This window comes from Gopherus evgoodei, chromosome 2 (genome assembly GCF_007399415.2).
Source record: "Gopherus evgoodei ecotype Sinaloan lineage chromosome 2, rGopEvg1_v1.p, whole genome shotgun sequence".
NCBI lineage: Eukaryota > Metazoa > Chordata > Testudines > Testudinidae > Gopherus > Gopherus evgoodei.
Genome location: NC_044323.1, coordinates 296,521,726 through 296,548,909, shown reverse-complemented (window position 1 = coordinate 296,548,909; position 27,184 = coordinate 296,521,726). Strand labels below are relative to the sequence as shown.

Genomic DNA, 27,184 nt, shown 5'->3' with positions numbered 1-27,184 from the left:
AGTTTTGGAAAAGATGCTTTATTCATGGTTTGGCAGATACAGACGAAGTGTCAGGTGTTGCTAGGGCAGACATTTGGAGATGGGGCAGCACAAGGGACTGTGGCCCCTGCATGGACAGCTCATACCCCCCACAGGTGACATTCAGCACAGATCCAGATTGGACCTGCCATCTCAGAGTCACACCCCCCAAGCAGCACAGCCATGGAGGGCAATGCGGCCACCTGGGCGTGCTCGAGGACGGACTATGGGGACAGCTGAGAGGAGCCCAGGTGGAACCTGTGCACAGTACAGAAACCAGAGGCACCTGCAGGGTGGCCACAAACAGACTCCCCTACATGGGAAGCTTCACACAAGAGCAGGCAGCTCCTGGTTCACCTTGGTGCATGTCTGAGGAGCCCAGTGCCATCTGCTGGGTCCTGCAGCCAGGGGCTAGCTCCAGGGAGAGGCTGGTACCAGGAAGGATTCTCAGGAGGGCTGCAGGATCAGGCCTGAGGGAGAGACCCTTCAGCAACAGCTGCCTTTTAAAGAGGCGGTAGCTGGCATGTCTGAACATGGGACGGAGTGAACAAAATCTGAGACTTAGTGAAAGTCCTTTTAAAGTGCCTTAAAAAATGGCAGCTCCCAGCTGGCTGCCTCTCTGCACCAGGCAGGGCAAAGGAGCCACCACATTAAAGCTTTGACACCCTACATGGAGGCCCAGCCCTTGCTGCTGGCCAGCTCCTAGAGACAAGGCAGCAGGCGCCCATCTCCTACTGCCAAGACAGGGGCAACATTCCAGAGGTGGTCAGAGCAGAAGCACGTTCTGAAGGCTCAGCTAGCCACGCTCTCCAGCTGGCCTCCGAAGATGTTGGTGCTGCCTTGGGCAGGCCCTAAGCTCAGTCCCGAACACCCTGCAGGGCCTGTTACAGGAGCCTGGGAAATGCCCTCTCAGGAATCTGATCCTGAGCATTAACACCAGTGACAGGAGAGAAGGGTCCCGTGGAGGCCCTTGCTCTTCCCCAGTGCTTCTCACCGGAGGATATTGCATTGATCCAACATTCAATTCACAAAAATACTCATCCCCATTGATTACACACACACAAAAAGACAAGGCAGCTTCCTTAGACGACATCTCCGCGCATGTGCTGGTGCTACAGTCAGTCCCAGAGGCTTTTGGAGAGCAGCAGGAAGTGGGGGCTCTGCCCCGGCCAGGGTCCTTGCGGACACCGCAAGGAGAGGGAGGAACAGGGAGTCCACATGCATCACGGGCTGCCTTCGTAGTTGAGCACGTAGTAGTCGTGAACGTACATCAGGACGGCTATCGGCTGCCCGATGATCAAGGAGATCCATACGGCTGCGTTCCCATAGTTGCCTCTGAGGAACCTTCCCACAAGCCAGGCCAGCGGAATCTGGGGGAAGGAGCAGTCAGAGCTTGGACTCCAAGCCTCAAAGACAGGCCGTCACGCACCAAGTGGGCAGAACAGAGCACAGATACCATGCGAGGGGGGTGTTTTAATAACCAGGACAGGCCCCATTGCCTGGCCCACGGGCCCAAAGGCAGCAGTGGGTGCCACAGAGCACTGAGAAGGTGCCTCTGAAGAAGGCAACTACAGATGAACACATGGACTTTGTCAACTACCTGGAGCCAACAGAGTTACACTAGTGCAGGCATCTCCCTACGGTTCCATGTGGTTTACTGCAGTGGAGAAGGCCCAGTTTTCCAGCATGCTAGAATGGAGATACCCTTAAAGGATCAGAAACCCAAGGAGGCAGGTGACCTTCCTACCTCCCAGGTCTTACCTGAGCCATCATCCCCATGAACGCCCACAGCCGGAACATCTTCAGGGGCACGCTCACCAAGTACTGGAGGAGAGAAGATTCTGCATCAGCTCCATGCATGGCCCCAACCCGCACTGCATTCCCCCACAAGGTCAGAGGAACTGCTGCTTGCCCTCCTGGATCCACCCCCCTCAGCTATGGGTGGGGAGGGATGGTTGAGCCTGCTAACCGCAGCCCACTCCCAGCATCCTCCCTTCCCCCAGGATTGGTACCCAAGTCAGCCCAGAGCCCAGAACCAGCTGCCCAGAACTAGACCCCTGGAAGCATCCCTGTGGGCAGCGCTGAGCAGAGTTTGCCATGTCTGTGCTCTCACTGGGAGGAGAGGGCTGCAGACTGAAGGCTTGTGCTGCGGGCTGGTTGTCCCGTTGAGGGCGTGCTGGTGGGAAGGCTGCTCTCCTCTACTCTGGTCAGGCCTTTTATACAGTTTTTGCAACACAAAGCCGACGCCGAGTCCCCTCCCTCCCACCAGGGAGCAAGCCAGTTGCCAACCTCGTGGAAGAAAGCCGATGCCAGGAACACTGCAGTCTGGGCTGTCCATTTGCTGACCCCCCTCTTGATCATTGGCTTGTAGAAGTGCCTAGAACACAAGAGCAGGAGTTAGTGCGTGGAGGAGGGTGGGGAAGCAGAGCAGTCAGGAAAGCCCTGGCTGTTAACTAGGCAGCAGCAGCAGGGAGTGGCAGCTGAGGGAGTTTGGGAGCATCCCCCAGCCCTGCGAGGATAAGGAACTAGGTTCTCGGAGCTGCCCCTTCCCAGGAGCGTCCTCACATGCTGATCAGCCCTGCAGGAGCCTGCTGCTGTCTGCCCCAGCGCAGGAGCTCAGGGTGTTCTCTAGTTGGCTTTTCTCCACCAAGCTATTAGCTCACAGGGCCTCCCCGAGGGAACAGCCAGGTCAGCACATGCAGCCAGGAGCAGCCACACCGAGCCCCCAGCAGACTGGGCTGGGATGCCCTCGCTGAGCCACGGGGAGCTGTACCTGAGACACCACTTGTGCACCGGTATGTTCCAGTTCTGCCAGAAGTACGTCACCGACTCCGAGTTCCTGGGGGAGAGAGAGAACCGGCATCAGCAACGTCCCAGCCACGGGCACGCAGGAGACCTGGGACCAGCACAACCCCTCTGCTCCCAACGGCCAGTCAGCTCTGGCCACACGCCAGCAGGGCAGGGACTGGCACTCCATCCAGCACTGGGGGGCCATGGAGGACTTCCCAGCTAGATGCCCAGCAGCAGAGGGGGTTTTCACAGGCCCCAGCTCCCCTCTGCCCCCAGCTCCAGACCTTGCAGCACTGTCAGACAGCTGCCAGCTGGTAGGAGAAGTGCATTTAATAGCAGCCCCATCCCAGGGGGGTCCGGCTGGACCAGTTCTGAGGGAAGGGCACCCCCTGCTCGCTGGCCAGTCATGTTTAGCTGGAAGAGGGGAAGGGGCAGAGGGACCCGAAATACAACCCTGATTTCCAACTGCAGTTCAGACTAACACCCGCAGGGTTTGTCCAGTGGCTCCCATGGGCCTGGGTTTCCCAGGCAGCTCTGGCCGCAGTGCGTGCATGGAGCTGCAGGAAGTCCCCTGGCAGAGCAAACGTGCTCTGCTGGGGTCAGACTGACCCTGAGTGACCCTCCTGTGACTGGGCTGTGGCCTCTAGCAGGGTATCCAAGGACAGCGACACCTGACCACCATCCCTGGGAAGCCAGACTCTGACCAGAAGGAACTGGTCAATGGCACAGCATCGCGAGGAGGCAGCTGGAGGTGCTCCCAGGTATTCAGCACAGATGGAGACAGGACGGTGTCTCTCCCAGTGCAGGAGCTCCCTTCCCTGCAGCACCTGCGCATGCTCCTGGAGAGCCCCCAGCCCAGCAGGAAGGCACTGGAAGTGCGATGTAAGGGTCTTCCCAGTCCCAGGGGGCTCAAGACACCCCTCACCCCAGGGGTGGGCAGCAGGACGGGGTTACACAGACAAGCCACATGGCATCTCTACACTGCTACGTGCGTTAAACAGTCTTGTCTCCCATCAGGGACGGAGACGACAGCCAGAGTCTCCAAGGTGCTGGTGCCACCAGCTTCCTGCAGCAGGCCACAATGGCTAGTTGAGTCCAAGGGGATCCCCGCCCCCCACGCAGGGTTGTTGATATGGGCCTGCGGCCATTGGGGAGCTGTCACTTCCCCTCCAGACAGCTACTCGCGGGCCCCCCCGAGTGGATCACGGCTCACCACCAGTCCCTGTAGAACTCCCGGTCGCCAAACTGCATCACTTCAGCCAGGACGTTCAGGGACGAGTGGAAGAACCAGTAAAAGAAGATGAGCCAGATCAAGTGATTGGGGACCTGCCCAGAGAAAGGAACAGACTGAACTCAAATCCTTGGCCGACGCCAAGAATCGGCTCGTACCCGAGGCATTCCAGGGAGTTCCCCGCTGGAGAGCAGAGCCAGCCGCCCCTTGGCATTACTGCCAGCCACTGCCCACGAGAGGCCTGGGGATGGAATAGCAGGTTCTGCCGAGCCAGACAGCACTGGGAGCCTGTTTCAGGAAGGCTGCCATATCCCCAGCCCTGGAGGCAGGAGGTGAATTCGAGCTGCAGTACTCACAGCCAGCTTCAGGAGGCGCTCTATGATTCGGGAATAGTCCATATCCTGGAAGGAGAGCTCAGCGTCAGTCCCAGCTGGCCAGGACAAGCCGGGGGTGGGGAGAAGGCTGCTTCCAGGAGTCCCCTACTCCCTCCCAGATACCAGCACTCACAGCCTTGTTCCTTCAGTGGCGAGGCCTGTTCAGATCCCAGACTGGCAGGAAGGGCTGGGGTCCCTGCTGACCTGCATGCTGAGGCCTGCTAAGGAAGCATGCACCCTCTGTGGGGCATGCCACAGGTCAGCCAGGGCACCGGCCATGCGAGTGGCCTTCAAGCCCTGTCCGTTTAGGGCACTGCACAGCCAGCTGCAGTGCACGGAGCTTCTCCACGGAGCTCTGAGGTGCTGCCCCTTGGGGGGCCCGGCTGAATCCAGCTGTGGCCAGTCAGCCAGTGCACAAGCAGCACAGAGGGGGAGAGGGCCACCTCCTGCCCACCTAGGGCTTGAGCCAACAGCCCCGCAGGAGAGGAGAGCTGCACAACAGGGACCTTGCGGAGTCGGAGCTGGGGGAGGGAATCTCTAGCCCGGACCGGATATAAGGGAGGCTGGGGACTCACCCGGAAAGGTTTCATCGAGTTCTGGATAGTGGGGACCATCCACTGAAAGAAGAAGTAGTTTAGCTCTAGATAGTCAGCCTGCCCCCCCAAGCACACCCAGTCCTCAAGCCTCTCCCCCCCCCCCACCCCCCGAGTCAGCTGCGGTCACTGCCTGCTTGGCAAGTCTGTCCTTGCCCCTGTTCAGCCCCTCTAGCTGCTTGGCTGATGCCAACCTGCCCCACGGACGCTCGCTGGAGTCCCACGTGCCGCCAGGGGCCTACATCCAGCTTTGTTAATCACAGATGCTCATCAGGGAGCCTGTGTCTGCCCTTCGTTCCTAGGGGTCCCCCCCACTGCACCAGCCTCCACTCAGTTCTTAAGGGCTCAGTTCCCTGTGATGGGAACATGGCAGTGTCTGTCCTTTGATTCGGCCAGGAGGGCCCTGGAGAGAGCAGGCTCCAGCCCGCTCTGCACCCAGCACTTGGCACCGCGTGCTGAGTCAGAGGCTACGCCTGCCTGGTGATGGAGGGGGCTCCTGCCTACCACCCTGCCTCTGCCCATTTCAGCTATTCCTGTGCTTGGAGAAAGCCGAGAGGCACCTGATGTGCCCCCTCCCACCAAGAGCCACACAGGGAATGGTCTCTGCTGCCCCATCCACATACCTGCTGTATCAGCCCCACCAGCAGCTGGATGAAGAAGAGCTGGAGACAAAGAGGCAGCAGTAGTGAGACCGGCAGGGCCCCACCCCTGCACAGCACAGGCCCATGCCGGACGCCTGGCCGCTCAGGCGCTGGTGACCTGGCAGACTGGCCCAGGAGGCATATGGGCCCCTCAGTGCCTGCCCCACCGAAGTGGCATCCAGGCACCAGGCCACACTTTTCCAAGTCTACCCCTGCTGCTCATGTCCCAGCATGGCAGCTCTCAGGCCAAGCCAGGAGCCTACTCTAGGAGGCTGGCGTCCTGAAACAACGCCAGGTTTGTTGCAGCCACTGAGCTGGGCGGGGGGGGGGTCTCCTGCCCCCCAGCAGGCATGCTGCTGCCTACCAGCTAGGACAATGGGAAGTTTACAGCCACAGGCAGCCCCCCAGGCCTGCTCAGGAGACCTCTGCAGAGACACCAGCCTGGGACTCTCCTCAGCCCACCCTCCAGAGCTGGAGTCGGTGCTGCAGGAGCAGCCCCAACCCTGTCTGTGGGCCACCTGCTGAGTCCAGAGGGTTGTCACTGGCCCAGTGCTCAGGAGCAGGACCCGAGGCTGCCTTACCATCTCAAAGAGCCTGCGGAGCAGAAAGCGCTTGCGTATCCGGGGCGAGCGAGGGAAGTTCAGCTCGTAGCAGAGGGTGGGAGCAAACAGGAAATAGTACATGTCTGAAACAGACCAGCAGAGTCACATCAGCGCCCCCACCGATAGTTACTGAGGTTCTGAACAAGCAGCGCTGACACCACCTGCCCAGAGCACCAAGCTCCCGGGACAGCCCTATGGAGCAGGCCACTGCCTTCAACAAATACCAGTGTTCAACCCTCAGCAGGGCTCTCCGAGCGGGCAGGTGAGGCTGCGGGTAGGTGCCAGCAGCCTGTCACCTGGGTCACTGTCCTGCCGTGGCAGAGCCGGGAGGTGACTATTAGCCTTGTTCTCCCCAGCCTGAATTTGCCTCCTATGCTCCTGAGAGAGTTCTGGGGCGAGTTCCATGCTGCCATCAGCGCCTGCGGCCAGCTGGCCCACCCGGAATTTCAGCAGCGCTTGCTCTGGGAGAGAGCTGAGGAGCCCAGGTGTGCTGGGCAATAAGCACCTCCCAGTTATCACAGCCTAACGCCCCACACTGCAGGCCGGGAGCTCAGTTACCTTTATAGGTCAGGTTAGCTGGATAGCACACGCCGCTCGGCACCATCTCCCCATTGGCTTTCTTCAGCCCGGAAGCTGGAAGAGGAGCGGAGACAGCCATTAGCCTGAAGGCCCCGGGGTCACTAGGGCTGTGGCAGAGACTCGCCAGCCCCACATCGTGGGAGAAGCAGAGACCCCCCCCATGTGGAGATGGCAGTTGCGCTAAGGCAGAGCCAGCTGCAGCGCCAATCTCTGCAGAGCCATTTGTGGCCAGGGCGGTTTCCCTTCCTGGAACAGACGAGCCCCACACTTGTGCATCGTGCCAGAGCGAGACCTGGCTGCAAACCCCAGAGAGGGAGGCTCCACTAGCTTGCAATAAAACCACAAATCAGAGGCCATAGCAGCATTCCTGGGACTGGGGAACAGCTGCATGCGCCTGCCGCTCTGCTCACGCAGGGCAGCACAGTGCGCTGCACCAGCTGCCTGCCCACCACTGGGGCTCACCTGGGCGCACACGCACAGCCTTCGCCCGGCCCCTGGCTCGGCACCACTTGTTCACATCCCTGAAGGAGAAGAGCTTGAGGAAGAGGATGGTGTAGATGGACAGAGCGAACACGGCGCCGACTGGGGAGAGACAAGGCCAGGAGCGTGAGTGACCCGTGAGGCACTGCAGCAGGGACGGCTTTCCCCGGGTGACTCACTGGCCCTGCCCAGCCCTGCCCCGTGAGCATCTAACACTGGAGGTGAGACCCCCAGATCAGCCTGTCCCTAGGGACCCCCAACCTCATAGACCAACAGGGTCAAGGTCAGACAGCAGCTCCCCAGAGCAGGTCGCTGCTGCAGCCTCACCTCAGGCATCCCCAGCTGACCCTGCTCCTACCTGGGGAGCCCAGAGTCCCCAGTATCCCAGAGGTCCCTGCAGTGTGAGCCCACATCCATACGCAGCCAGCGCTGACAGCCAGGGCCTGGCAGAGGGCTCACCACCTACCCGGAGTGACGGAGGAGACCATCAGCACAACCAGTGCTGGGAAACATAGGATGGTCAGGAGGTTGCATGCATGGATGATGGAGCCGACATTCTCTGAGATGGAGCCCTGTGGAGAGCCAGGAGACATGAGGCCAGTACAACAACCCTGAGCCCTCTGCCCTACCCCTCCTCCGGTGAGGCTGCTCCCACGGGACTGACGATCTCTCCCCCCGGCTTGCCCCCGGAGCACGGCACGGCCGGAGAAGACAGCACTCGCCCTCACCCTGGTCACTTTGCTGCAGGTACGTTCTGTTACCCAGGACTGGGCCCCATGGAGGCTTTTGCCAGAGCCAGGTGCTGGGCCTCCCACCTGGGAACAGGAATTGCAGCTGCTCCTCCCGCCTGGGGGCATGCCCCATGGCCCCTCAGACAGGCCAGGCCCAGAACATGCTTGCAGCTTAGTGTGCCCCACAGTGCTGCTGGCCTGGGCACTCTGCTCTGGTGGTGGGGCTCAAGCCCTCTGAAGGAGAGGTGCCCTTGTTCGATTTCTGCTCCCCTGGGGAGAGGTATTCCAGGCAGGGCCCAGCACAGACCACTCAGGGCTCCCTGGGCTTGCAGGCAGCTGAGCTGGTAGATGCTGACACAGCAGCTGCTGGAGACCAGGTCAGTGAGATTCATGCCAGGGATTTTGGGCTGCAGCCCGAGAGCTCATTCCACCTGTCAGGTTTAGCCTAACCCCAAGCTGCTCCCCCATCCCCACAATAACAGGCCTTGGGCCACTGCTGGGGTGCACAGAGGAGATGGATCCAGGGCAGAACAAGGCACTGCTCAGTGCTCCATGGACACTTGCTGGTTGTGGGACTGAGAACAAGGCAGGGCGTCCCCTTATCTGGTGCAGAGGCCAGTCCAGAGCCTCTCCCTCCCTCCCAAGCACTCCAGGGGGTTCCCTAGGCAGTGCCATGCCTGCAGCCTGGTGTCAGAGCACCCGTCTCAATCATCCTGCTCTTATCCTTGAGTCCCCTTCTGCCCATGCATTTCCCCGGCCACAGGCTCCAGAGCAGCCCAGGGGCTGTAACCCAAGTGTGACCCCCCCCCGGGCTCTGTCTCGGCCACGCGCGAAGGGGCTCACCACTGCCAGGCGTCTCTCCGTGTGCAGAGCAGCCAGCGCGAACACATTGGCCACTGTAAGCAAAGAACAGTCAGCACACCCAGCCCCATCCCTCAGGACCCTGGAGAGCTCTGAGCACAGCTGGGCCCTGGGGCAGGAGCTGGCCATACGCTGCCTCGCTCCCTGCCGAGTCTGAGCATGTGGGGGAGCAGACAGGCTGCTGGTGCACAGGACCGGGAGGCTGACCTCGGCATGAGGGGCAGCAGGAAGGCACCGAGTGATGCTGTGAGAGTTCACAGCGCCCCTGGAGTCCCACTGCTCCCAGAACAGGGCTTGTGGCTTGTCTGAGCGCTCAGCTCTGTTCTCGGGGAGGACAGGAGGGGGCTGAGCAAGGAGAGGGGCAGAGGCTAGGAGCTTGCCCCCTGCATCACTCCTGCAGGCCATGCTATGGAGACCCTGCACCCCCATCCTAGGGACGGATCTCCAGCTGGCAACATTAGCGCCTGGTTCAGGCCCTTCCCTTGTATCTGTGAAGGACCCCAGTGAGCACATGGGTTACCAGCCCAGCCAGGACAGCTGTGACAGACCAGGAGTGAAGAGAAGCCCAGTGCAGCTGCCAGGAGGTCTGAGTTGGATGTGGTTAAAGGCCCATCTGGCCCAGAGCCCAGGCTGCCCCCACTAGCCAAGGATCTCATTACCAGCAACCGGGCTTTCTGCAGCCTTTGCCCAAGCTCTGTGCCTGGAGGAGCCGTCTGCAAGATCAGGTGGGTTAACCGGAGGGCCCAGCCCTTGGGTGAACCCTTGCAACCGCCAGTGCTCACGCCTCAGCAAGCAGCATGGGCTGAGGAGTGAATCCTTTGGACGCCCCCCTCCCCACTAGTGCTCTAGGCAGGAGAGCAGGGGCTGGGATCTGGGCACAGATTGCTCTGCGGAGCAGCTCCCAGTGCTGGCAGCACCTGGTGAATGAAGGGCAGGCCCTGGGCTTGGGCAGGCTCAGCTAGACCCAGGGGGAAGTCCCCTCCTGTCAGGCTGTGACCCCTGGGGAGCAAGAGCCCCAGCTCTGGTGATGCTGAGGGGCTGGACAGAGCCCTCAGCAGGGCACAACCCTGCCCTAGCCTGCTGGAGAAGGGCTGTGGGGTCCGGCGGGCCTGTCCCAGCTCCACACAGCTAGGAGAGGAGGCAGCCAGTTCCTGTGGGGCCCAGCTCAGCCCTGGCAGGATTCTCGCAGACTCACCAATGACAAGGCACAAGGAGGGCCAGCTGTAGGGGTCCTTCAGGAACAGGGAGACCACTTGGATTGGATCCACCAATATCCCGTATCTGTAGGAGAACCGTGTCTCAGGTGAGCTGGAGGGCAGCTCCTGCCTGACGTGCTGCACAGGGCTCTGGGGCTGGCTGCCCACATGGGTTCGAGTCCCCACTGTGATTGAGCCCACGTGGAGGAGCAGGGAGCAGTCAGCAGCAGGTCCCTGTCCAGAGGACAGTTCCCCCCTCCCACCAGCCACAGACATGGACCATACAGCCCTGCCCCATGTACACTGGGCAGGAGCAATGCACTGCTGGCATCCCCAGAACATCCCCCACAGGTACCTCTGCCCCAGGGCTTGTTCCCTCCAGGGCAGGGTCTCCTGCCATTAGCACAGTTACTCGTTAGCACTCAGATTAGCGAGCAGTGGGGGCGGAGGGGCTCTCCCCTCTGCCCAGAGGGGCTGGCTTTTCTCCAGGACTCCTCTTGGGTGTCAGACCACCTGAGCCCCTCTCAGGGCTAGTCTGCAGTGGGGTCCCATACAGTGCTGATGGGCACAGGAACACCCAGAGGCTGTGGCCTTAGCTAGCCAGGCCAGGCCTCATTCCAAGCCCGCACTCAGCACGAGGGACTGAGCAGACCCAGGCTGGGACTCTTAGTGGCCCAGGATGAGAACTCACAGGCCCGAGTGGCAGATTTAAGGAAAGCCCATCCCTGTACTGTCAGAGCTCCCAGCTCCGTGGCGGGGCAAGGGGCCTGGTCCTGACAGGCAAGGTTTGAAAGCTGCTTTCAGAAGTTGCAGTACATGTTAGTACCACAGGGTGGCACCCCTGCCCTTGGCATGTGCAGGGGCAGGCTCCCAAGCCCTGGAGGGGGCTACCGAGAGGCCTCGGGCAGCGGACAGGACACTCACTGGGCCCATGCGGTCAGACCTCACCGCTCATGACCAGCGCTCCAGAGTCCAGCTTCATTCCCACACGGTGTGCAGAGCCGCCCCGTGGGATGGGAGAGCAGTGCGCCCCACCTGGCATTACTGGTCTGTGGTGTGGGGCTCAGCATGGGCAGGGAGAAGGGGGTTGAAGGGACCCTGCTTTGTGGGGCACCTTTAGCTAGTGACAGAACTTGCACAGCTGACTCAGCAGCCCCTGCTGCTCATGCCATAGGTGACCAGGTCCCGTCACGCTCTGCCGTGGGAGTGGGTCTGCAGCCAGCCCCTGCCCAGCCAGAGCAGCCCCACAGCCTGGCCCTGTGCGAGCAGGAGGGGTCAGCACTTACTTGATGAGGTTTTCTAGGAAGAGCCGGGCGTTGCTCAAGACCTGGAAGAGAAGAGCCAGCGTTACTCAGGGAGTGACGGGGACGTGGAGCCTGGGCTCAGCTCCTGAAGGAAAGGGGAGGAGGATTCCACACGGGGCTCGGCTCAGCAGGGACAGGGCTTCCAGGAGGCTCAGCTGGGGATGGGGGGGTTTAGACCCTTCAGAGCAACTCACCCCCAAGGAGCATCCCAGAGCATGTCACTGGGCTCCCTGCTTCTCCCACCCTGCCCCCAGAAGACACAGGCCTTTGCCCCTGCAAGCTCAGCCTGTGCCCAGCAGGACCCCAGGGTCTGGCCACTGGTCTGTCCCTGGTGCCAACCCGGCCTGGCCAGTGCTCCCAAATCCCTCAGTGAAGCCTCTCAGAGGCTGCTCTGAAGGGCACGGGGGTCAGGCCCAAGGGAGCGGCACAATCCCTGCTTACAGGCAACTAGTTTAACTAGCCAACAGGCCTTGGTGGGTCTCACTGCAAGCTTGGGGGGCAGAGGCCACGTGTGCAGCTGTGTTGTGCCCAGCATGGCAGGGTGGGGCTGCCAGAACACAAGTCAGACTCCACCCTGTCCCCTCCCCTCGGAGGGCAGCAGAGCCCGCACTGCGTCACTGCAAGTCACCGCTGTAGGCCACCAGCACCACTGCTGAGGCCATAGGGTGCAGACCAGGCTGTCCAGCTGTTCTCGGGGGGGGAGCGGGGGGGGGCAGGGACCTGCCCTCTCCCATAAGTGGGGAGACAGGATCAGTGTTCGCTGGCTCCCAGGCAGGTGGGTGAGCGAGATCAGAGCCCCAAGGGAAGATGTGGCCCCGGAGTCAGGTTGGGGCATTTCTGAGCCCCAGAGAACCAGGCTGCCCCCTATTGAGCAGAGCTTGGCTGGTTTGTCAGTGCCCAAGACAGGGCACTTCAGCCAGACCCTGCGTGTGCTACCCTGGCGCAGGCTGGGCTGGGCTCGGCTCCAGGATGTACCTACCCTGCGAGTTCAGGAAGTTTTGAGCAAGCGCACGTTTCTCCATTTCCTGTGCTGGGCAGTCACACGCTCCCCACTGCACAATGCGGAGTTCACACCCTCTTCCCACACTTGCTCCCCATTTGTTTTGGCTTGGGGCAGGACAGCTGCTTCCTACCACGGCCCTCAGAGCCACCCCCAGCCCCGTCTGGCAGCCTGGGCATCTGCAGCGCAGCTCATTGCCGGGAGAGGTTCCCTCGGCTCAGTCCTGCCCGTTCCCTCGGCTCAGAGCTCTCCCTGCCTGGGCTCGGCTTTGAGCTGCAGCATCAGGTGGTTTCCTAGCCCCACAAAGGGGCCTTGCCGCACAAGCCTGACCCTGCCAGAGTCAGCCACGTGGCAGCTCCAAGTCAGGTTATTAACAGTCGCCCTCCCGCTGCCAGCAGCTCCAGCCCCACCCTGCTGCTGGTCGAGGTTCAGCTCAGCACTCCCACGCACCGAGCAGTGACCAGCAGGGACGGGTGCCGTGCCAGCAGCTTGGGGAGCTGCTGGGAACCCAGCAGCCCAGGACAAAGCGCCTGCTGTGGGCGAACGCTTACTGGCTAGGTGCCAAGTTTCCTGCCCCAGGGCGGCTGGGGGGCAAGATGGAGACAGGCAAACCCTGCAAGAGGTTGAGCCTCACCGCCCTTCACCAGGCGAGACCCCTCAGGCTGCTGCTCCGCCCCCCTCCCCAGAAGAGCTGGGTGGCAGGGGTCTCGCAGGCCACACTCCGGTCACTGGGGTCAGTACGGCACGTTCCAGGCCTGGATGGTTGCACCCAGCCTCACAGGGGTCGGTCAGGTCTATGTGCAGCCCCAGACGGGGGTTGGGGGGGAGAAGCTGCCACCCAGCCCACGTAGGGGTTTGCGTAGAAGGGGCTGGCCAGAAAGCCAGTCAGCTTTGTCCAGCACAGGGCCATGGGTCGCCGGAGTCTGCCCTGGCCCTGCTTGGCTGGCAGGGTTCTGCCGCTTCCCACCCCAGACACGTTCTGCCCCCCACACCTGGGCCTGCACCGCAAGCGTCTCCCCAGAGCTGTGGTGGGGACTTAACCCTCAGTTCCTCAGGCAGGTGAACAGCCTCCACTGCTGGCCCTGCGCTGACAGGAAGGCGTTTGCGACTGCCGCATGGGTCACTTCCAGATCCAGCAAGAGCCTCTTCCCTCCCCCAGCCCGACGTGCCAGTGTCCCAATCTAGACGGGAGTGCTTGCATCACACGGAGAGAAGGCAGTACAAGGGCCACTGCCGGCACAGGATGTGAGTCATGAGGGAGATAAGAGGCCACAGCGCGTGCTGCAGATCCCAGCCTCCCCAGTCCCCTTTGGAAAGGGTCAGAGGCCTTCAGTCAACAAGCGTTTCTCCTAGCAAAGGGGCCAGCAGGAGACCAGGTCCACGCGGCTCCTCCTGCCCGACCTAGTGTCACTGCCTCCAGGCCAAATGAGTCCACTGATGCCCAGAGCAGAACCCAGCCAGCTGCTCGGCAAGGAGGCAGGAGGAGGCAGGGCACCCAGGGAGTGGATCTGCCAGCGAAGGCTCTGTGCAGGCATGTGCCAGGCTGGTTCAGGCAGGGCCACTGGGTCATTACGGTCCTTGGATCCCAGCTGGGTCCAGTTTGAGACAGAGGCCCTGCTGCAGGTGTCCCGGAGGCCACTGGGGCCATGTGCCTCATGCTGCCGGGGAGAGAGGCAGGAGGGTGCTGAGGCAGGTGTAGACAGCTGTGCCCATTACAGAGCCAGCCCAGGGCAGTTCCACCAGCTGCCAGGGATGAGGAGATGCTGGGGCAGGGAGGGTGGCAGCAGGTCGGAGTGGAGTGCTCAGTGCTAGACTGAGCCACCAGGAAATACGAGGCAGGGCTGCCCCCTTGCCAGGGACAGGGCTGCCACCATCTGCAGCGACGGGGAGTTTGCTGCGTGCCATGAGCAAGAGTGAATTCTACCAGAGAGCAGCTCTGCTACCGCCAAGTCTCTTCTGCTCCCTTTCCCAGGCAAATCAAATTAAACCCAGACTCCGGATTAACCAGCACCCCGGGGCACCTGTTCTGGCTGCAGAGCCACAGCCGGGGGTGGGGTCACAACTCCCCTGAACAAGTCCTGCAACCTGCTGGAGCAGGTCTGGGCTGCAGGTGGAGACCTTCAGCTGCCAAACTGCTCCTTGGCACAGAGCATGGGGAGCCCATGGGGAGCCCAGCATGCAGACAGGCTCCATCACGGCACTGCTGCTACCCCCTTGGGTGGGATTTGGTCTAGAACTGCCCTGCAGTGAGGACTGGGCTAGGCTGGTACAGGTGCAGTGTCTGGCTGGCTCATGGCTCTCCTGGAGCAGAGCAGTTGGCTGGCTCCGTGCATGAGACAGGGAGCGACAGCCAGCGTGCTGGTTTGGGCATAAATGCCCAGAGGAGCAGGTGCAAGGGAGCATGGCTGGCCCCCAGCAGAGACACCAGCCTTCAGCACCCTGGATGAGTAACACCCCGCACGGCGAGAAGCTGTCCCTGGCCCCCCAGTGCAGAAAGCTCAGATACTGCTCACTCACCAGCATGACCACACACCAGTTCAGGATGCCCCGGTAGTTGCTGTACCCGCTGGACGAGCTGAGCAGAGACTCCTGCACCTTGTGACACCTGGCGAGAGAAGTCAGAGACCTCAGCAGATTATCCAAGTCCCAGTGACAGGCGAGGACCCACAGGAGCCCCTTCGCACTGCTGGCTCCAGCCCCCAGCAGCTCCAGCTTTGATCGCAGGTGGGTTATGTCCTACTAAGACTGGCTGGGGCATCACCCTCCCATTCGCCAGCCCCCAGGCCAGCCGTGACCACTACAGCTACTGCTTGTGTGCAGGGCGAGGGAGTTCTTGCCCTCTCCTGGCATGGCCCAGCTGGTAATGAGAGCTGGCCACCATGCAGCCCTGCAGGCCAGGGACCCCAGAGCTATTCCACACCAGGGGACATTTCCTGGGGGAGCCCCAGGAAGCTAGAGGAATGGACACAATGTTTAGACTTTTGAGAGTCAGACGTGGAGGCCAGGAGAACCCAGCAGGTATCTCGTCCTACTTCCTGCACATCGGAGCCCATGTGCTAGCCCCACAGGCTGGAATCTGGACCACGCTGGGGGCAGCCAGAGAGCTGCCATCTGATGGTCAGTGAGTTCCAGTTCGGTGGGCAGTGTCCACGCTCTACTGGGGCAGTTGGTCACCCCCGCAGGACGGGATGGGCCCTGAGGGCTCACAGGCACTGCAGCAGGGCAGGGGTGGGAGAACCTGGCACTGTTTCTGCTGCAGAGTTAGGGAACCACACCCCGAGTCCGGCACATCCAAGGGTCTGTCTGCACAGCTGCACCTGGCCCATGCCACGGGGGTTTCACTGCAGTGGAGATGGCTGGGCTTGGGTTGGGACCTGGACTCCAGGTCCAATGAGGTGGGAGGGTCCCTCAGCTTGGGCTCCAGCCTGAGCCCAGATGTCTATAGAGCAACTAAACAGCCCCAGGAGCCGAGTCAGCTGGCACAGCCCAGCTGCGGGTGGTTCTTTACTGTGTAGACAGCTCCATAGAGCCCCAAGGTGTGGGACAAGAGGGGCTGACAACTGGCTCCTCTGACACCATGGGGCTCTCCCCAGGACCGGCAGCCTTTCCAGGACCTGCCCAGACAGCGGAATGAACTCCTCCCAGGAACTAAGGGCCATCCCAAACCTCTCCACCGTCCACTCGGGCTGCTGCCTGCCAGACCTCTGCTGAAACAGCAGCAGAGACAGCAAAATCTCAGAGAGAGACCCCGCATGGTGCACCCTGCTCCCCGGGGATCGAGAACACAGGCAGATCCACCACCCTGCTAAGTGCACAGCGGGGGAGCACACGGATACTCTGGAAGAGCCGCCGCAGAACAGAACGCAGCACTGCGCTCGCACCGGTCGCTGCAGGAGTCGCCAGCGCCAGAGAGCGGAGCGAATAGCACAGCCGGGCACTGGTTTCTGAGCCGCCTCCGACAGGGGGTTCAGAGACAGCCAGTTCCCTGCAGTGGGGCAGCGGCCCATGGCCAAGCACCTCACTCCCTCTCCACCCCATACACAGTCGGTCCCCCGCGTAACCTGTCCAACGTTACCAACACCCAGAGATTAAAACAAGGAGTCTGTTACTTTAACATTAATCACAACCTCTTAAGCTACTGGGTTACGCCTCTTGGCCAGCATCAGGAGCCATTCCCGGGGTGGGCCTGGGGAGGGGAGTGTCACTAGCCAGCAGGAGCAAGACCCTTCCCACTCACTGGCAGTCAGCCTGCTCCAGAGCAGGGAGAGCCCCGTTCACATCAGTGCTGGGCTCGGGGGAGGCTCGTCCCTATTCCCTGCCCTGGGGACAGACCACCCAGAGCTTGGGCAGAGCTAGCTATTCCCTCCCGCCAGGAGGCGTCGCACCCCTAGCGTTAGTGATCCGCATGCACACTGCTGCTAGTGCCCACACCATGCTGCAGAGCAGGGGGAGGCATGCACCACCCAAGGGAGCTGCTGCAGGGACCAGGATACATGGCCACACGCAGCACAGGCCCTAGGGGAGTACGGTGGCACCAGTCCCCACATGCGGCCTTGACAGCAGGGAGCAGCCAGACCCCTCCTCCAGGCATTATCTCAAACAGATCCATGCAGCTGGAAGACACCCCACCCCCCAAGGTGGCATCGTGTTGATTCAAGGCCTTCCAGCCCCGGGAGACTGCAAGGCTTGTTTGCGTCATGCGGACAGGGCGCAAGAGGCCCTGCTTTCACATGCGTGCAGCATCTAACTAGGGTAACCGCTCGTGGTGGGCAAATGGCCCTCCCCTTGGGGCAGGGGTGTGCCTGCCATGGGGATGGTGCACTCTGGATGGGCACAGCACCAGCATGGGACTGGTCGGCAGAGAGCCAGGAATTCCAAAGCGGACAGCACAGCAGGGTCAGAGGTGGGACGAGAAGCAGCTGCCAGCAGCACTCGTGTTTGCACAAGGAATCAGACAGAGCCAGTGACGGCACCTGCCCAGGGGACACGAGTCAGCTGAAAATCCTGCTCATGGCATGTACCTGGCCAGACGGGTTTTACGCTCAGCTGGGGCCAGGACTTGGCACCAGGTCTCAGCCCAAGCCAGATTGGCAGGGAACAGGCTTCTGTATCACCTTACCTAGAAGTACTTGAGCTGGGATTATCCCAGGATCAAGGCAGTGATATCCCGCTGAGTTTCCCCACCGCTAAGGGCCCTGCTGAGCCTCTTACTAGTGAGAGGCGGACAGGTCAGAGTGCCGGCTGCTGGGAGTTCAGACGCGGGTTTGTGCAGTTCGATCCAGCTCGCCCCTTTTCCTGGTCCAACACTCAGGAACTCTTCTGCATATGAATACTAGGCAGCTGCCCGCTCTCTCCTCATCCAGGGCTGGGGAGTGCAGCACACAGCCAGGGTCTGCGGGAAGGCAGACAGCAGGCCCCCCTCTGCACTGGTAGAGGCCAGATGCAGACTTGCCTTTTTGTAACAGCCACCCAGAGCCACCACTGTGGGTCTAGGACACAGCAACAAGGAATGGCAGCCACTTTAGATCCCTGCAAGGGTTTTCCATTGAAATTAGAAGTGGTGTGAATCATTTCTAGTCACCAAATTTAGACACTCAATTTTCTCCTGCAGTGGCTAGCTAACCTCCGCGAGCTAGAGCCAGGGCAGGAAAGGCTGAGCGGGGGTGGCAGTGAGCACAGGGAGGAGGGAGAGATTTGCCTGTGTCTGGGGAGTCACCGTAGTGAGGGACAGGAGGCTTGGGCTGACTGTACTGAAGGATACCTCTCTTACAACCAGCCAGCCTTGTGCGCACTGGGGTTGCTATTTTAGACACAATGCAGTCAGACTGAATTGACATTTCTAGAGCTGTGTCTGGTCCTTAAGAACCAAAAGCCAAGAGGTAAAGGAGTCAGCTGAAGTAGAACCCAGGTGTCCTGTGACAGACACGCCACCTTTAATTGCCTACGTCCACATTCTACGGCAGCACTTGGGATACGTCCCCGGGCGTGTTCTGAGCCAGAAAGGTACAATCAGGTGAGGATGGGAATTAAGAACCCTGAACTATAGTGAGAGGCCTACAAGTCCAGGGCAGGGTCTCTTCTGGACTGTCTGAGTAAGAAGATTAAGGACCCCTCACGCCTCATTAGGCTAGAAAGTCAGTGGCCATCCCCAGCACTGCAGCTTCCAGCAGGGTTTTGACTCCTCTCCTACTACATCCTTCCTGGCTGGGACTTGCTCTCCACGGTGGAGGCTTTCCTGTAATCCTCAAAGAAAGAGCAGCCTCTGCACCCGCTGATCAAACCAAGTGATGTTCTTTTGATCATAAACACAGCAGAAGTCTCTCTCCTGGCTAGATTACAGCTGTCTGCACCTTAGCGTTTAACAGTGGGGGCTCCTGCTGTCGGGGGGAAGCCACAGGATGCCTCTGAAGGCTGCTCTGCAGGAATGGCTCCCTTCTTACCCTTCACCCCATTCCCCCAAGGCAGCGCCTGCCCTGCCAAGAGAGGTGAAGTCTGACCAGCCCTTAGCCGTCCGTAACTCATGGAGAGCACAAGATTCTTGTTAGCCTTGTGCACTGTGCCCATCGCAGCTGTGCCCAAGGCAGAGGGACTGGAGCTCACTTAGCACCAGGGGGATACAAATCACATTTCTGAAAAACAAAACTAATAACATTGGATTTTTTAAAATCAGATTTAAGGAAACTTATCTAAAGATGTTTTAATTAATGTACATTAGAGCTCAAAGGTATCACCATGGACTAGGTGTTTCAATTCTAATTCTACAGTAGAGAAATATCCAGGTAATGTTTAAGGAAAGTTTTGTAAACAAGTTCCAATAGTTCATGGATTAGGGACCCAGTCTTATGGGGTTCCACAGGCTTCTGGAAAGAAAGATTTAGGTTAATCTATCTCCCCAATGGGACTCAGTGCTCAGTCTAGAAGACACCATCAGAGAGGTTTAATTTTGCAGTTCTCAAACTGAATTTGCATCTCCAGACAAAACATGCTTGTTAACAGCAAAAGGGTTTTTAAATAAATATACAGAGGTGAGAAATAATAGACCTCAACCCTATGGTCCCTCTGCAAATTTGTGTACAGAGTCAAACCCCCACCTCTCTAAAAGTGCAAAGTTTCAAAGATTTCAATGACCAGAACAGGGGTCCTCAACGCAGTGCCCACAGGCACCATGGCACCTGCTGGGTCATCCATGTGTGCCTGCCTACTGGCCGCTGGACAAGCAGCCACCAAAACGTGGCAATGCCAAGAAGTGCCACCACCAAAATCCTGCTGAATTTCAGCAGCGACACCTCTTGACATTGTTGCTTCATGGTGGCATTTCAGCAGCTGCTTGACCGGTGGCCACGGTCCTTGGCTGCTAGTCATCTGGCAGCTGCCCCATGGAAGAGCTTGGGGACCACTGGACTAGAAGATTGTTTGGCATGGAATAGATCTGGACAAGGAGGAGAAGTCTGGGGATAAATGTGAGAAGGGAGGGACAGGCAGTAGAAACAAAAAGTGAAACTGTCTGAGCAGCATATTCCAGAAGTCTTGAGGTCTGAGTGTAGCCTTCACTGATTTGAGATCTACCGTACCATCCTCTCACTAGAAGGGAAACCTATAAAGGCAGCAGGCTGTAACAGAGACCCAGTTTGGGAATAAGAACCAAGAAATGTGTTTGCTGATGTTTTAAAGAAAGTCACAGCAGTGAACTGGTGGAAGTCACTTCAGTACGTGGATTCAGAGACTGTTGAAGTGATGATCTCACTTAACAGCAGTAGCTTCTTCTGCCAGTGTAGAAAGAATATTTTCCTTTCTTTGCATTAATTCATTCCAAGCTGAGAAATCGTTTGGGACCTGAAAAAGCAGGAAAGCTTGTTTCTCTTTTCCAGATTATGAACAAACAGGAAAATGAAGGTGAAGATGACTGAGTTAGCTGCAGAAACCAATATGTTAAGTTTCTCAGTTGACTTGGCTGACAGTCAATTAAAAAAAATTTAAATATTTCATTTAACTATTTGTTAAAATCCTTTAACAAACCTATTTAACAAACCTATTTAAAAACTTGAACGTTTAGCTAAGTTCAAAAATTCATATGCTTGTTTTGTTAAAATATTTTATGTTTGCTGTTGAAGAAAAAAATCTAGAATACATAATGTTTTGGTAAAATAAAACCATTTAAATGCCTGATGTTCTCCTCCTAACAGGATGGCAAGGAAATCCTCTAAATATTAATGATTAACCTGTTGAACTGGAGATAGTTCCCCTCCCAACGACTTCATAAATATCTGCTTCAATTACCTTTGGTAAATGAAATAATCATTCATTTTCTGAAATAGCTGTAAAACTAGTCTGAAAAGTTTTCCAAGTAAATCACTTTAAAGTGATATAGTGTGTACCTTCTAAAAATGAACCCTACATCTGAGTTGTGAAGAATGCATTACAGTTATACCAACCAACAAGAGTGCACTTTTATAGAAATCCATGATTAAATCGAGTCTTCCTGACCAGGGCTTTGGAGCAAAGCCCAGAGCTGGAGCGTGGAGCAGCTCCAGAGCAGCGGAGCTGCAGGTTTTTGCCTTGAGCTGGAGCCCAGCTCCAAAGTCCTGCTCCTGACTAGTGATTTAAAAATCAGGATTTAAACCAAATCCACCCTGCTTAGCTCTGCCAGCCTGCACTTTGACTGGGGTCAGACAGCATCCCAGTGCCTTTCTGAGCCCAGCTCTAGCCAGCCCACAAACGTTTCACTCAGTTCTTGCCTAGGGCCACTTCTCCAGTGGCCAGTCAGAGGTCCTGCCTCCCCCCTCCCCACACACCTTCCTGCCCCACCCCAGTATTTCTAGCCCCAGACAGGCAGAGAAAGTGACACACTGAAGAAATGGCCTTATCCCCCCAGCGCTCTTCTCGCTAGCAGTTCAGCTGCCTCTCTAGCCAGGCACGCTGCACACGGTGCTGTGCGTCGCCAGCTGACAAGACCCCAGCACGGTATGTTTCCATCACTTGGGCTTTGGTGAGACACTTCGCTCCCCTCCTACCACTAACCCCAGCACCACTGACTGACACCTGGAGTCTTGGCTGCTTCCCACCCCTCTGGGGTCCTTCTCCTCCACACAGCACAGGGGTGAGGGCAGAGTCCTGGCCCCTGTTCCTCCCTAGCAAAGCCAGGGGACACCGAATGGTCATTTCCTCCATCCCCAGAGCAGAAGCAGCACCTTGGGCAAGGGAGGTTGATTCTGCTCAATCTTGCCCCCAGGTGCTGCACCTGAGTCTTCCCGAAAAGGGGGCTGCTCTCCAAACCTGATCACAGCAGGAAGTGGCTGGTCAGCCATGAGGAGAGAACAGGTTACAGGCCATGTGTCTGCAGAGCAGGAGCCAGCCAAGCCTGCGGCTTACAAAAACAAACCCTCGCAGTGCCACGAGCACTACGAGACCTTCGCAGGCTGCAGGTCATGTAAACGCTATGTCCCACCCTGCACTGTGATTCCATCAGTGCCTGTGCGAAGCAGCAACCTGCTGCATCAGGGCAGGACTGACGCTTGAGAGCCGCAGAGGTGGAGGTGGGTGACTTCAAACCAGCATCACAGCATGTGTTCTTTGCACTGCACTGCTAGTGCTGCCGTCTTTCAGATGAGGAAAGAACAGTTCTGACCAGTGTTGAGAGATCCCATGGCAATCCATAAAGGGAAGGGTCTCTCCTTGAATTCCCAGGGAAATGTCAACCCTGATACTTCCCCCACTCCATGACACCCCCTGCCCCCTCAGTCTCATTTCGGTGCAGGATTCTTTACTGTGTGTTCTACTGTGCTGTTTAACACCATCATGCAGCACCCCCGAGGAGGCTGCACGTCAGTGGCAGATGGAGAGCCACGTAGACTCACAGAAGCATAGGATTGGTAGTTCCCTCGAGAGGTCAGCTGGTCCAGTTCCCAGAAATCAAGGCAGGACTAAGTAATAACCAGATCATCCTGGCAGGTGTCTAACCTGTTCATTCCACAACACCACAACCATACGGGCTTCCAGCCATTAAAGTGGGAGGCAAGGGATGACCCAGGGTGCAAGCACTAGGACTAGGGGTGCAATCTTCCTCCCTACCACAGGCAGTGGGTGACCTTTGGCAAGTCTCAGCTCCCCATCAGCACACTGGGGTAACCGCCCTGCCCTGCCATATGTAGGGGAAGAAAGCCAGGAAAGGTTGTGAGGTTCAGACACTGCAGTGACAGGGGTCGGGGAGACAGGTTTTGGAATCCTCTAGAAGGCTAGCGACGAGCTGTACACATGGCTAGTAACTACGTTGGCCACTTATCCTCCCTCCAGGAGGGACTCACTTGTTTTCTCCAGTCTTAAAAGGAGCCTGAGCTCAGAGCAGAGGCTGGCTGATGCTGAGACAGTGGGGCTCAGAGCAGAGGCTGGCTGATGCTGAGACAGTGGGGCCCTGATCTGGGCTGCAGCCTCTCAGCAATACTGTCAGCAGTTAGCTCCAGCAATGCAATGGCCGTCTGCAGGTGGCACAGATCCCAGACCTTCAGCTCGGCTCACACATAAGTTAGTTTGCTTGGGACCAAGATGAAGCAGCAGACACCATCATGTGCTTTTGTTCTCTGCGCTCCAGATCTGGCAGCAAGTCTCACACGCTGGGTTCTATTATCAGCCTCCAGCAGGCAACACACCTACGTCAGCTGAGCAACTCTCCTGGCTCATGCTCCCTCTGCAAAATCTCTAGCTCCTGTGGGATCTGAGACTGCACCGCCCCAGGCTCCCTCCCTGGCACTAACTGAAGAGACAGGGCCTTAATCACTGCTGGTATTTCTGCTTCAGGGCAAGATTCACTCCCCCGGCCACTCTGCGGGCTGAGGCAGGTGGACGAGCCAATCAACTCCCTTCTCCCAGAAAGGGAGTGGGAGTAGAGGAATTAGTCCCGTGCCAGGTGGGAGACAGGATTACGAGACCAGTGTGGAGGGTACGTGTACAGTAGCTGACACGCTGGGGCCCCACCGCAGGAAGGCCACAGCTGGCACTACTGTCCCAGGCCACAAGGGGGAGAAGAGATGCCTGAGCTGCCAGCAGACCGGATTTGTACAGCGAGGAAAGAACTTTTGAAATCGCTGTTGACAGAACAGCTCAGGGAATACTGGAGACATTCAAGATACTAATCCAGCCTTGCTGACACCTCCCCGGACACTGCTGCTCATTCCTGGCTTTGCTGAATGCTCCGTGAGGCAGAGAGGAGAGGGCAGGCATGCCAGTCGGCAGAGTCAAAACTGCGCCGGGAGCCTTGCTGTTACTGTCATGTAATGTCAGGCATATCTACAGCGCCCAGCACTCTGGAGTCTACAGCATTAACCAAGCTGTGGGACAGGAGCCCAAACAGGGGCCTGCCATCAGCAGGGGGAGGGAGGGGTCACAGCAATCTCATGGGCAGAGGACACCAGTTTGCAAAGCACAGCGTGACCTCACGTGTGTGGCATGTGCGAGGCCTCAATGCACAGAGGATGTCACTTTGTAGAGCATTCTCCACACAGTGCGACCTCACGTGCACTAAATGTACAAGATCACACTGAGTGGAAGATGCCATTTTGTAGAGCAAAAACTGGCATCATCCATGCTGCCTGGGGTCCTGGAAGGAAACCATTCATTTAAATGCCAGCAAACAGTTTGGGAACCCCTCACACCCTGCCCCCCAACTAGTGAATTCACAGCACACCCTAGAGCAGGGGTAGATAACCTATGGCATGGGTGCCAAAGGCAGCACATGAGCTGATTTTCAGTGGCACTCACACTGCCTGGGTCCTGGCCACTGGTCCAGGAGGCTCTGCATTTTAATTTAATTTTAAATGAAGCTTCTTAAACCATTTAAAAACCGTATTTACTTTACATACAACAATAGTTTAGTTATAGATTATAGACTTATAGAAAGAGACCTTCTAAAAACATTAAAATGTATGACTGGCACGCAGACCTTAAATCAGAGTGAATAAATGAAGACTCAGCAGAGCACTGCTGAAAGGTTGCCAACCCCTGACCTAGAGAGTCGAACTTCGCAACCAGCAAAAGAAGGAACAAAGTCGCTTAGTGTGGGGTGCTCATGGTGCTGGTCTCGCTATCAGGGGGTTTAGAGGCAGAGGCTCAGGCCTGAATGGACCACCAGATCCCCTAGTCTGACCTGCACACCACAAGCCACCAGCACCCATGCACTAAACCCAGCTGTGGAGAGGAGACCCATGACAGACTGGACTGGTGTGTGCCACAAGCAGAGAACAGCAGGGACCACGAGGCACTGGTGCCCAAGGCGCTGCAATGGCAGGGAATTGATTCAGTGAGCTGCACCCAGCTAATCCTGGCAAGTGACCCACATGCTGCAGGAGAAAGCAACCACCTCCCAAGGTCCCTATCAGTCTGACCAGGGTGGGGGGCACGACACAGGATAATGACACACCCCTGCCCACATATAGATCAGGGAGACCCTGGCATGTGAGCCAGAACCAGCAAGAGGCGGCTTGGTGCCAGCTCAGAGCCCTGACTCACCCTGCCCAATGTCCCACCTCCTGCCATGGCCATCCCTGATGTTTCAGAGAAAGCAGAAACTCTGAGAATACACTGGAGGAGGAGGGGAATCCCTTCCTAACCCCTGCTGATGGCTGGCTGAAACCCTGAAGCACGAGCTTTAGGAACACAAGACATACACTGGAAGAGAGCCCCAGGGCTGCAGAGCCCTGTCCCCCACCATCACAAGCAACCCCAGCACACAATTGCTCTCAGCTAGCGCAGCCCCTGAGAGGTTCTCAGATAGCCGTGGAAAGCTGACCAGTCAATGTGGATTTCTCTTCCCTGGTTAGAAGTGCTGATTTGCATGAGGGGATGTTATAAATACACCGAGATACACTCAAAAAGCCACCACCACATTATGGGATTGTAGCTCCCCGGGTGTGGTCCCAAGAGACCAGCCCCATATTAAGATGGGTTCCCAGGCTCTAAAGTGGGGAGCCCATTATAGCAAATCCCTCCTGCCTGAGGGCTGGGATTACCTCCCCCAGGCGATAAACCAGCCACCAGCAGGGGCAAGGCAGGAACCCTGTTCCAGGGCAGTGTTTGATACGATGTCACAAGATCCCTGCCAGGGAAGTTCACCAGGCTGGCCTGGATACAAGCGTTGCCATGTGGCCTGGAACTGGCAGAAGAAGGTAAACAAAGGGATGATGAATGGCAACTGGGCAAGCTGGGGGAGGCCTCAGAAGAGCTGATCTGTCAGGGTCGGCCTCCTTTACAGTGCTAATCCTTCCCCATTTATAGGGCCAACCCCCTTCCCCGCCTCTCCCCACCCCACACAGCCGCAGCCTCTCCCCTTGGAGCAGAGAGCAGGGGACGTGCATTGGCCACTCCTCTTAATGTAGTGCCCTGTGCACGAGCCAGATTAGAAATATGGGCATAAAACAAGCAGAAGCCAAGTGGGTGAGACACTCACTACACATTCGTGCACCACGGGTGCAATCAAGTCAGAACATGGGGACAGACCTGGTCTGTGCAGAGGGAATTTTTCCTTGAACCATACTCGGGGCTTATCTGCACGCACAACTCTCTGCGCCGGCAGCACAACTGCATGAGTCAGACATAACTGCAGCGACGCAGCACAGCCAGCCTTGGACATTGTTAGGGTCAAGAGTTAACACAGTCACACCACTCCAGCTAGGTGGGATCCAGACTATGGGGTACAAGGGCTCACAAACGTCTCCCACACAGCTCCCAGGGTCGGGGGCAGGAACAGGTACATAGAGGCAGCACTAGGTGTGGGCTCTGAAGTCTGTCCTGTTGCTGGGAGAAAGGACAGATCACCCCAGCTGGAAGGGGCCAAAAGGGGGAACCCGCTTGGCACCTGGGCCCAAATCTACACTGGGTAGGGGGTCATGGACCCAGGCAAAGGGGTGGTCCTGGGGCTAGGGTGGGCCCAGGCTACAGGGGCCTGGACCAGACTATAGGAGGCCCTAGCCCCCCTGCGCACAGCACCCCCATGGGACCCGAGCTACAGGAGCCCCAGGGGAGTGGGGGCTCCCAGGGTCCCCACAGGGGGAGGGGAGAGAGAGGCTCTCCGGGGCCCCTAGCCCCCCCTGTGCACAGCACCCCCGTGGGACCCGAGCTACAGGAGCCCCAGGGGAGTGGGGGCTCCCAGGGTCCCCATAGGGGGAGGGGAGAGAGAGGCTCTCCAGGGCCCCTAGCCCCCCCCCGGTGCACAGCACCCCCCTGGGACCCAAGCTACAGGAGCCCCAGGGGAGGGGGGGCTCCCAGGGGAGGGGGGGCTCCCAGGGTCCCCATAGGGGGAGGGGAGAGAGAGGCTCTCCGGGGCCCCTAGCCCCCCCTGTGCACAGCCCCCCCCGGGACCCGAGCTACAGGAGCCCCAGGGGAGGGGGGGCTCCCAGGGGAGGGGGGGCTCCCAGGGGAGGGGAGAGAGAGGCTCTCCGGGGCCCCTAGCCGCCCCGGTGCACAGCACCCCCGTGGGACCCGAGCTACAGGAGCCCCAGGGGAGGGGGGGCTCCCAGGGTCCGCATAGGGGGAGGGGAGAGAGAGGCTCTCCGGGGCCCCTAGCCCCCCTGCGCACAGCACCCCCGGGGGAGGGGCGGGGACGGGCTCTGCCCCCCCTTACCTGAAGTCCCCGCAGTTGTCAGGGTCGCTCTCGGCGGGGGGCTCCGCTGCCGGCTCCGGCCCCCCCCGGGGCAGCTCCGCCTCCCGCTCGGGCTCCCCCTCGGCCGGGCTGCCCGCGCTGGGCCGCCGGGGCCCGGACCTCCTGCGGCGGGAGCCGCCCGCGCCGCGCTCCCCCAT

General features: G+C 58.7%; 1 protein-coding gene across 1 annotated transcript; it reads right to left on the bottom strand.

Moving 5' to 3' along the window:
• Positions 1 to 27,184, bottom strand: DGAT1 (diacylglycerol O-acyltransferase 1). The gene is made up of 17 exons (XM_030549490.1): positions 27,009 to 27,184; positions 14,918 to 15,005; positions 11,383 to 11,423; positions 10,096 to 10,181; positions 8,883 to 8,935; positions 7,775 to 7,880; positions 7,291 to 7,410; positions 6,808 to 6,882; positions 6,229 to 6,332; positions 5,630 to 5,668; positions 4,989 to 5,030; positions 4,396 to 4,440; positions 4,022 to 4,134; positions 2,792 to 2,857; positions 2,308 to 2,395; positions 1,780 to 1,842; positions 1 to 1,388 (listed from the first exon to the last, which is right to left on the bottom strand). The coding sequence occupies exons 1-17, from the start codon at positions 27,182 to 27,184 to the stop codon at positions 1,242 to 1,244; spliced, it is 1,452 nt and encodes a 483-aa protein (XP_030405350.1). The 3' UTR covers positions 1 to 1,241.